At 53.6% G+C, this 10,930-nt stretch overlaps 1 protein-coding gene across 3 annotated transcripts; it reads right to left on the reverse strand.

Annotated features, from left to right (window-relative positions):
• Positions 1-1,545: 1,545 nt before the first annotated feature.
• Positions 1,546-8,937, reverse strand: LOC141758608 (monocarboxylate transporter 12-B-like). 3 transcript variants are annotated; one of them, XM_074620190.1, is made up of 8 exons: positions 8,736-8,937; positions 8,293-8,610; positions 7,421-7,524; positions 7,190-7,333; positions 6,817-7,098; positions 6,367-6,739; positions 2,286-2,545; positions 1,546-2,157 (listed from the first exon to the last, which is right to left on the reverse strand). In XM_074620190.1, exons 1-8 carry the CDS (start codon positions 8,796-8,798, stop codon positions 2,145-2,147), a joined length of 1,557 nt encoding a protein of 518 aa, XP_074476291.1. In that variant the 5' UTR covers positions 8,799-8,937; the 3' UTR covers positions 1,546-2,144. The 3 variants fall into 3 exon arrangements, with proteins under 3 accessions (XP_074476291.1, XP_074476292.1, XP_074476293.1); XM_074620191.1 differs by lacking the exon at positions 8,293-8,610; XM_074620192.1 differs by lacking the exon at positions 8,736-8,937 and having other exon boundaries at positions 8,293-8,326.
• Between the last annotated feature and the right edge of the window lie 1,993 nt (positions 8,938-10,930).

The following is a 10,930-nucleotide window of genomic DNA, read 5'->3' on the forward strand; positions in this document are numbered from 1 at the left end:
ATATCCTCCACGGAAGTCTTTTACCGACCGACACACCCCCTTATTGGAGATCAGTTACTGATTGGACGCTGCTGCCGATCAGACTGATCTGATAACTTTACCTCTTAACATCACTAGAGTTTTATACCGGAGTGAAAACACATCACAGATTAAACGTTTTATAGTTTAGTTGTCTTCTGATTCACCATCTAGTTATAATCTGTGTTAATTGAAGCTCTGTATTTCCTCGTTTCCTCTCTCCTCGCATGGTGTCTTTGCGTCTCTCCATGCTTCCCTGGTGGGAGGGACTAAGACGCAAGGAAAAGACGCAAGGAAAAGACGCAAGTGAGGGAAACAGGGATGCAATTAAGAGCTTTGGGATGCAGCCCAAAGCTGCGTTAAAGGATAGCTTGTGTGCTAGCATTAGCATCTTCGTCCTTCGTCCTCCTATAACCCAGTTTGTCTAGACGGCCATCGCCGTCATGTGACCGCGCCGAGGTCGAGGCGTAGAAACGATGAAAGGCACCTTAGTTTGTCACAGTGTTGATTCAGTACGACTCTGAATGAGTCAGCACGACTCTTAATGAGTCAGCACGACTCTTAATGAGTCAGCAAGACTCTGAATGAGTCAGCACGACTCTGAATGAGTCAGCACGACTCTGAATGAGTCAGCACGACTCTTAATGAGTCAGCAAGACTCTGAATGAGTCAGCACGACTCTGAATGAGTCAGCAAGACTCTGAATGAGTCAGCACGACTCTTAATGAGTCAGCAAGACTCTGAATGAGTCAGCACGACTCTGAATGAGTCAGCAAGACTCTGAATGAGTCAGCACGACTCTTAATGAGTCAGCAAGACTCTGAATGAGTCAGCACGACTCTGAATGAGTCAGCAAGACTCTGAATGAGTCAGCACGACTCTTAATGAGTCAGCAAGACTCTGAATGAGTCAGCACGACTCTGAATGAGTCAGCAAGACTCTGAATGAGTCAGCAAGACTCTGAATGAGTCAGCACGACTCTGAATGAGTCAGCAAGACTCTGAATGAGTCAGCACGACTGAATGAGTCAGCACGACTCTGAATGAGTCAGCAAGACTCTGAATGAGTCAGCACGACTCTGAATGAGTCAGCACGACTCTGAATGAGTCAGCACGACTCTGAATGAGTCAGTACGACTCTGAATGAGTCAGTAAGTCAGAACGACTCTGAATGAGTCGTCCTCGCCAGCCAATCACAGCCCTGCTGCCTCGGCTGCTTTAAACGAGAACTTGACAGTAAATCCAGTATTGTCTCTCTGGAGTCTGGTGCCGCTGCCGTCCGTTCATTCACCCTGTAGCTCCACCACAAACTGGTTCAGCTCTCAGACTAAAACTACTTTAAGTTTGTGTTTTTATTTTTGTTATTTTATGTTTTTCTTGTTCCGGTTAGCTTGCGTGCTAGCTTTAGCATCCTCGTCCTTCGTCGTCCTATAACCCGGTTTGTCCAGACGTCCGTCACAGTTCCTCAGATCTGAAGGGGACGTCTTCCAACACAACGTTAACCGTCGCAGAGGCCAAAGAAAACCAGTAAATATTCACATTTTATTAATTAAATAAAATAGATTAATCGACTGATCATTGATCATCTTCATTGATCACGGCTCATATCGGTTGTTTTGTTGATTCCCTGATTGAAGCTGCGTTAAAGCTTAACTAGCTTAGCTTGTGTGCTAGCATTAGCATCTTCGTCTCGTCCTCCTATAACCCGGTTTGTCCAGACGTCCGTCGCCGTCATGTGACCGCGCCGAGGTCGAGGCGTAAAAACGATGAAAGGCACCTTAAAGTTAAAGTTTGTCACAGTGTTGATTCAGTACGACTCTAAATGAGTCGTCCTCGCCGGGCCAATCACAGCCCTCCTCCTCGCCGTCTCTGGTGTCCATTAATCCGATTGGTGGTCCCCTCTGCGGCTACGAGGCGGCCTGACTGACCGCCTCCTTCTCGAAGGCCACGAAGCAGTCGGATTGGTCGGACTGGGGGAGGGGGAGGGGCTCGTGCTTGGTGCCCTTGGTGGCGGCGGTCAGCAGGCGGCGGCAGCGGCGGATCCCGGCGATGGTGGTGAGCGTGAGGGCGCTGGCCAGCATGGCGGCGCCGCACAGGAAGAAGGTGGCCGTGTAACTTCCTGTGACGTCAATCAGCCAACCTGCACAAAGAGAGGAAGAATCATCTCGGATGTCGGAGTGTCCTTGAACACACCGGCTGTTTTGTGGTTATGACGTCATTAATGTGTTAATTGATCGTTATGATCAGTAGGCGGCGCCGGCTCCTCACCTCCGATTGGCGGGCTGACCAGGTAGGGGATGGCGTGGAGGAAGTAGACCACGCCCAGCGCCGAGGACAGGTACGGAGCTCCCACCACGTCTGACGTCACCACGGGGATCAGCGCCACGTAGGCGCCGTCGAAGTAACCGTAGAGGACGGCGAAGGGCACGAGGAGCGTGAAGGAGCTGAGCAGCGGCACGAAGAGACAGCAGAGACCCTCCATACCAACCGCCATGATGTAGCACGCCATACGATACGGCTTCAGACACCTGGGGGGGACGCAACACGTTATATATAGAACAAGAAATGATGACCTATTAATATAGATAGAATCAATATTATACATTTAATAAATATTATATAATAATGATTATAGATATAATCATTATATGATATATATAGATTTAATAATAATAATAATAATAATAATAATAGCTTGGATTTATATAGCGCCTTTCATGAAACCCAAGGACGCTTAACAAAGACATAAATAAACACAACAACTGTAACAGTAGCTAGAGGCCATAGGCCAGAGGCCAGAGGCCATAGGCCTTGGTGAAGAGGTGGGTTTTGAGGAGTCTTTTGAAGGTGTCCAGAGATGGTGCGTTGTGGAGCTCTATGGGGAGAGAGTTCCAGAGGGTGGGGGCTGTCACACTGAAGGCTCTGTCCCCAAAAGTTCTCATTCTTGTGTGAGGGATGGAGAGCTGACCCGGGCCTGAGGATCTAAGGTTCCGGGGCTGTGTGTAAGGGTGGAGGAGGTCAGATAAATACTGAGGAGCCAGGGCATTGAGGGATTTGTAGGTGAGGAGGAGGATTTTGTAGGTGATGCGGGACTTGACCGGGAGCCAGTGGAGGTGGATGAGGGTGGGGATATATGATGGATTTGTTTGATTTATGATTATTAGTCTTGTTGCAGGTTTTTATATCCAGACCTGATTGGCTGACGGGTTTCTATCTTGTTCCGTCAGCCAATCAGAGTCCAGCTCAGAGTCCCATCAGATGGTGAATGAGTGAATGTTTGAACTCTAAACTTTAAGTTCAGTTTAATGTTTGATCGTTTTACATTTAGAACCTTCAGGTGAGTTCAGGACGTCAGTTAGTTAGTGTTTACTGTGAAACCAGGACAAAGATCCTGACCCGACCCGACCCGACTCCACCCGACCCGACTCCACCCGACCCGGCCCGACTCCACCTGACCCGACCCGACTCCACCCGACCAGACCCGACCCGACTCCACCCGACTCCACCCGACCTGACCGACTCCACCCGACCCGACTCCACCCGACCTGACCGACTCCACCCGACCCGACTCCACCCGACCCAACCTGACTCCACCCGACCCGACTCCACCTGACACGACCCGACTCCACCCAACCCGACTCCACATGACCTGACCCGACTCCACCTGACCCGACCCGACTCCACCTGCCCCGACTCCACCTGACCCGACTCCACCTGACCCGACCCGACTCCACCCGACCCGACCCGACTCCACATGACCTGACCCGACCCGACTCCACCTGACCCGACCTGACTCCACCTGACCCGACCCGACTCCACCTGACCCGACTCCACCTGACGCGACCCGACTCAACCTGACGCGACCCGACTCTACCTGACCCGACCCGACTCCACCTGACCCGACTCCACCTGACGCGACCCGACTCCACCTGACGCGACCCGACTCCACCTGACCCGACCCGACTCCACCTGACCCGACTCCACCTGCCCCGACTCCACCCGACCCGACTCCACCTGACCCGACCGGACTCCACCTGACCTGACCAGACCCGACTCCACATGACCCGACCTGACTCCACCTGACCCGACCCGACTCCACCTGACCCGACCTGACTCCACCTGACGTGACCCGACTCCACCTGACGCGACCCGACTCTACCTGACCCAACCCGACTCCACCTGACCCGACTCCACCTGACGCGACCCGACTCCACCTGACGCGACCCGACTCCACCTGACCCGACTCCACCCGACCCGACTCCACCTGCCCCGACTCCACCCGACCCGACTCCACCTGCCCCGACTCCACCCGACCCGACTCCACCTGACCCGACCGGACTCCTCCTGACCTGACCAGACCCGACTCTACCTGACCCGACTCCACCTGACCCGACTCCACCCGACCCGACTCCACCCGACCCGACTCCACCTGACCCGACTCCACCCGACCCGACTCCACCTGACCCGACTCCACCCGACCCGACTCCACCTGACCTGACCAGACCCGACTCTACCTGACCCGACTCCACCTGACCCGACTCCACCTGACGCGACCCGACTCCACCTGACGCGACCCGACTCCACCTGACGCGACCCGACTCCACCTGACCCGACCCGACTCCACCTGACCCGACTCCACCTGACCCGACTCCACCCGACCCGACTCCACCTGCCCCGACTCCACCCGACCCGACTCCACCTGCCCCGACTCCACCCGACCTGACTCCACCTGACCCGACCCGACTCCACCTGACCCGACCTGACTCCACCTGACGTGACCCGACTCCACCTGACGCGACCCGACTCTACCTGACCCAACCCGACTCCACCAGACCCGACTCTACCTGACCCGACTCCACCCGACCCGACTCCACCTGACCCGACGTCGCCTGACCCGACCGGACTCCACCTGACCTGACCAGACCCGACTCTACCTGACCCGACTCCACCCGACCCGACTCCACCTGACCTGACCAGACCCGACTATCTGACCCGACTCCACCTGACCCGACTCCACCTGACCTGACTCCGCCCGACCCGACTCCACCTGACCTGACCAGACCCGACTCTACCTGACCCGACTTCACCTGACCCGACTCCACCCGACCCGACTCCACCCGACCCGACTCCACCCGACCCGACTCCACCTGACCCGACTCCACCTGACCCGACTATGTCATCAAAAAGTGCTGAAGGAACGCCATTCACTGTTTCTAGGCAACAACAGCAGCTGTGATCTCATTGGTTGTGCTTCAGTGGTCAGTGGCAAACAAGGTCAAAGTTGAAATAATTTTCAGCAGAGGTTTCAGTCGGTCACCATCTTGGTTTTTGGTCGTCGCCATCTTGGTTTCAGTCCGTCACCATCTTGGTTTTTGGTCGTCACCATCTTGGTTTCAGTCCGTCACCATCTTGGTTTCAGTCCGTCACCATCTTGGTTTTTGGTCGTCGCCATCTTGGTTTCAGTCCGTCACCATCTTGGTTTTTGGTTGCCATCTTGGTTTCAGTCCGTCACCATCTTGGTTTTTGGTCGTCGCCATCTTGGTTTCAGTCCGTCACCATCTTGGTTTCAGTCCGTCACCATCTTGGTTTTTGGTCGTCGCCATCTTGGTTTCAGTCCGTCACCATCTTGGTTTCAGTCCGTCACCATCTTGGTTTCAGTCCGTCACCATCTTGGTTTTTGGTCGTCGCCATCTTGGTTTCAGTCCGTCACCATCTTGGTTTTTGGTCGTCGCCATCTTGGTTTCAGTCCGTCACCATCTTGGTTTCAGTCCGTCACCATCTTGGTTTCAGTCCGTCACCATCTTGGTTTCTGGTCGTTGCCATCTTGGTTTCAGTCCGTCACCATCTTGGTTTCAGTTCGTCACCATCTTGGTTTCAGTCCGTCTCAATCTTGGTTTCAGTCCGTCACCATCTTGGTTTCAGTTCGTCACCATCTTGGTTTCAGTCCGTCTCAATCTTGGTTTCAGTGCGTCTCCATCTTGGTTTCAGTTCGTCACCATCTTGGTTTCAGTCCGTCACCATCTTGTTTTTTTGCAACCAGAAGAAACACCAGCGGGAGGAGTTGAGTACAACCGATCACTACGACCACCCAGAGGAGTCGCCTCCTGCTGTTTCTATACAGAACGCCGGTTTAAGGAACTTCAGTGGCTTCACTTCTCAGACCCGGAGGTTGACCCGGAGGTAACGCTTCCACCTGGTCGGGTGGCGCTGCTCTGCCGACAGGAAACAATGACACAAACTCAGCAGAGCGATTCACAACTGATCATGCGGATGACTTAAGGACACTTTGACCTGTGAGGACATTTCTAGAAAGTGAGACGATGTCCCGGTCCCTCTGACCCAGTCCTACCTGCGGTCCGTCAGCCAGCCGAAGGTGATGTTCCCCACGATGTCGATGACTCCCACGATGGACATGAGGAAGGCGGCCTGATGGTGGCTGACGCCGGCGCTCAGTGCGCACGGCACCAGGTAGACGAAGGGGACGCTGCAGCCGCTGGCCAGGAACAGCAAGGACAAGGCCAGGCCCAGGAAGTCCGGCAGCAGCAGGAAGCGGTACTCCTCGCTGGACAGGAAGCAGGAGCTGAAGCACCGCTTCCTCTGCACCTGATGGCCGGGGTTTCCCGACAGCAGAGGCAGGGGCGCAGGCGAAGAAGACTTGAGGCCGTCGTCTGATTCTTTGGGATGTTTCACGGCGAGCTCTGCGTCCTGCGACGAGACGTGACCTGCATCAGGAGACAGACAGGTTAGTATGTCCTCTACCATCTGTAGAGTTCTGACGGAGACGCGTGCTGCTCCTCACCGGGTTTCTGCTCCGCGTCTGCCTCCTCCTCCTCGCCCTGCTGCGCTGTGATTGGTCGGAGCAGCGCCCCGCAGACGCAGAGGTTGGCGACGAAGGCGCTGAGGACGAGCAGCGCACCCCTCCACGAGTACAGGTCGATGAGCAGCTGCACCGCCGGCGCCAGCACGAAGGTGCCGATCCCGCTGCCCGACATGGCGATGCCGTACGCCAACGCCTTCCGCCGATGGAAGTAACAGCCCACCATGGCGATGGCCGGCGTGTAACAGAGAGCGAAGCCCAGACCTGGAGGGGGAGGACATGTTGATGAGTGAGGACATGTTGATCAGTGAGGACATGAGGACATGAAGACATGAGGACATGTAGTCTAGTGGACCTGTCAGTCCTCCCAGGCTGAAGTAGAGGAGTTCCAGGCTGCTGCTGAAGGAGGACAGGAGGAGTCCACAGGAGGACAAGAGTCCACCAACCATCACGGAGACCCGGCAGGACCAGCGGTTCCCCACCAGGCTGCCGACAGGAGCTACACACACACACACACACACACACAGGGAGTCAGTCTGTGGTTCTGGTCCCGGTTCTGGTCCCGGTCCCGGTCTCCGGTACTGACCACAGAGCATGGTGCTGCAGTCCACCAGGCTGTGGATCCACGCCGTCGCCGAGTAGTCGGCGCCAAAATGAGACTGAAACTCCACGAAGAAGATGGAGATGCACCTGCAGACAGGAAGTGACATCACAGATCAGATCAGTCAGCGCTGAGTCAGCGCTACCCAGAGGTCAGAGGTCACAGCTGTGTGTGATGTAATGGTTAACATCTGACCTCAGACTGGTTCTACTGGTTAAACTGGAACATCTGGAGAAACATTGACAGATAACGTGCACATCAATGTGCACGTTAACGAATCATCGATGATAACGAGCAGCTCGGCGGTCGTCATGGTGATGAACCGCCAACAGCTGGATCCAAGCTGATAACCAGATGTTCACTCAGCAACTCTGACGCTGTTTGTTCAGGTGTCACAGTCACACGCACGCGCACACACGCACGCACGCACGCACGCACATACGCACACTATGGACTGACTGACCTGTGTGTGTGTGTGTGTGTGTGTGTGTTGACAGTAACATCAGGTTAACTATTTAAAGCCTGTCTGAGCCTCTGCTCTGTTACTGGAGATGTTGTTGAACATTCAGTCTGTCAGCTGCTCTGCTCATCTTCATCATCATCATCTTCATCATCATCAATAATAATAACAGATCAACACTTTAATCAGTATGAACTGATTCAAACTCCTCAGAGGCTCTGTGAGTAAAGAGGATGTTCTACCATTCAGACATGTGTGAAAAAAATCATAAAGTTATTAGTAAAATATGAAGCTCTGCAGCAGCAGGTCTCTGAAGCTCTGACTGGTTGTGATTATAGAGGAATGTCTACCAGCATGTTTTTATTATACTTTTACCACTGGAGGATTTAACACTGACCAGTTTAAACTGGTTTAACTCTTCCCACTCCAACGCAGAGCAGAACACGTCTCCGCGTCTCTCTGCGTCTCTCTGCGTCTCTCTGCGTCTCTCTGCGTCTCTCTCCGTCTCTCTGCGTCTCTCTGCGTCTCTCTGCGCCTCTCTGCGCCTCTCTGCGTCTCTCTGCGCCTCTCTGCGCCTCTCTGCGCCTCTCTCCGTCTCTCTCCGCCTCTCTGCGCCTCTCTGCGCCTCTCTCCGTCTCTCTGCGTCTCTCTGCGCCTCTCTCCGTCTCTCTGCGTCTCTCTGCGTCTCTCTGCGTCTCTCTCCGTCTCTCTGCGTCTCTCTGCGTCTCTCTGCGTTCAGCAAATCTTCACTAAAGCTTTCACGGTTCATCCTCGGGGGAACATGAACGTCTGGCTGTGTGTATGTGTGTGCGTGTGTGTGTGTGTGTGCACGTGCGTTACCTGGTTACCGCTCGCGTGCACACCGTCACCATGAAGCAGCAGCCGACGATCACCCACCCCCATCCTCCGTCCAGAGGCGGCGCCACGCCGCTCCGCCGCTTCCCATCAGCCATTGCTGCAGCAGCCGGTCTCTGGTCCTGGTCCTGGAGTCCTGGTCCTGCAGGGGATCTGGTCCTGGTCCTGGAGTCCTGGTCCTGCAGGGGGTCTGGTCCTGGTCTTGCAAGGGGTCTGGTCCCAGAAGATACTGTCTCCGGAGGAAACCTCTGAGCGTGGTTGAGGAAACAGCAGGTTTAAGGTGAGCCGGCAGACACGTTGTTATGAATGAAGCAGGCGGAGCTCCACACGTCAGGTATCCAGGTGGAGTTAAAGAGAGGACACCGGCTGGGTGGAGCTGAGCCCCAGAGACACGAAGAAGTGGAAAACCTGGAGTAGAAGGTTGAGGAATAAATCAAGGTCAGAGACAGAGAAGAGAGAGACTAACATCCTCTTCTCTCTGTGGACTCTGGTCTGGATCTGTCTGACACCTCGTCAGCTTCTTCAGTCAATCAGTGACCAGCTGACCTCAATCATTAACCAAGCGCTCCCAGACACCTACAGACCCCCCCCCCCTTCATCCTCTGGATCCTCCAACCAAGCGCTCCCAGACCCCCACAGACCACCCCCCTTCATCCTCTAGATCCTCCAACCAAGCGCTCCCAGACCCCCACAGACCACCCCCCTTCATCCTCTAGATCCTCCAACCAAGCGCTCCCAGACCCCCACAGACCACCCCCCTTCATCCTCTGGATCCTCCAACCAAGCGCTCCCAGACCCCCACAGACCACCCCCCTTCATCCTCTGGATCCTCCAACCAAGCGCTCCCAGACACCCACAGACCACCCCCCTTCATCCTCTGGATCCTCCAACCAAGCGCTCCCAGACCCCCACAGACCACCCCCCTCCATGTTAAACCAGGCGCTCCCTCCTCTATAGCATCAACAACACATGGAGCCGTGACAGAGTGTTCTTTATTTACTCAACCTGACACCACCACACCCCCCCCCCCCCCCCCGGGTGTCGGGTGTTGGGAAAGAAGCGCTCCTCGTCAGACGGGTCTAACAGGTCCCAGCGTGTTGATTCCTGCAGCACCAGGACCAGGGTTATACAGGGTCGAGACTAAGAACAGGACCATGATCACAACAAGACCAGGACCAGGGTTATACAGGGTCGAGACTAAGACTAAGACCAGGACCAGGGTCACAACAAGACCAGGACCAGGGTTATACAGGGTCGAGACTAAGACCAGGGCCAGGGTCACAACAAGACCAGGACCAGGGTTATACAGGGTCGAGACCAAGATCTGGAGTCTAGAAAGTGAAAACAGATCAGTGGATCAGAACTTAGTTTCTTCTTCTGCAGCTGCAGCAGAACCACAGATACCATCAGCTCTACTGCACAACGAGTACTATTACTGCACAACGAGTACTATTACTGCACAACGAGTACTATTACTGCACAACGAGTACTATTACTGCACAACGAGTACTTTTACTGAACAACGACTACTTTTACTGAACAACGAGTACTTTAACTGAACAACGAGTACTTTTACAGCACAACGAGTACTATTACTGAACAACGAGTACTATTACTGAACAACGAGTACTATTACTGAACAACGAGTACTTTAACTGCACAACGAGTACTATTACTGAACAACGAGTACTATTACTGAACAACGAGTACTTTAACTGCACAACGAGTACTATTACTGAACAACGAGTACTATTACTGAACAACGAGTACTTTAACTGAACAACGAGTACTTTAACTGAACAACGAGTACTATTACTGAACAACGAGTACTATTACTGAACAACGAGTACTTTAACTGAACAACGAGTACTTTAACTGAACAACGAGTACTATTACTGAACAACGAGTACTATTACTGAACAACGAGTACTTTAACTGCACAACGAGTACTTTAACTGCACAACGAGTACTATTACTGAACAACGAGTACTATTACTGAACAACGAGTACTATTACTGAACAACGAGTACTTTAACTGAACAACGAGTACTATTACTGAACAACGAGTACTATTACTGAACAACGAGTACTTTAACTGAACAACGAGTACTTTAACTGAACAACGAGTACTATTACTGAACAACGAGTACTATTACTGCACAACGAGTACTTTAACTGCA

This window comes from Sebastes fasciatus, chromosome 20 (assembly GCF_043250625.1).
Source record: "Sebastes fasciatus isolate fSebFas1 chromosome 20, fSebFas1.pri, whole genome shotgun sequence".
Taxonomy (NCBI): domain Eukaryota; kingdom Metazoa; phylum Chordata; class Actinopteri; order Perciformes; family Sebastidae; genus Sebastes; species Sebastes fasciatus.

Excerpts from the sequence above, each read along its gene's own strand:
- LOC141758608 (XM_074620190.1), bottom strand. The coding sequence starts at position 8,798 with ATGGGGGTGGGTGATCGTCGGCTGCTGCTTCATGGTGACGGTGTGCAC. Across the intron at positions 7,525-8,292 it reads AGTTAAACCAGTTTAAACTG|GTGCATCTCCATCTTCTTCG; the intron begins GTCAGTGTTAAA and ends TCCTGTCTGCAG. Across the intron at positions 7,334-7,420 it reads CTGCAGCACCATGCTCTGTG|CTCCTGTCGGCAGCCTGGTG; the intron begins GTCAGTACCGGA and ends GTGTGTGTGTAG.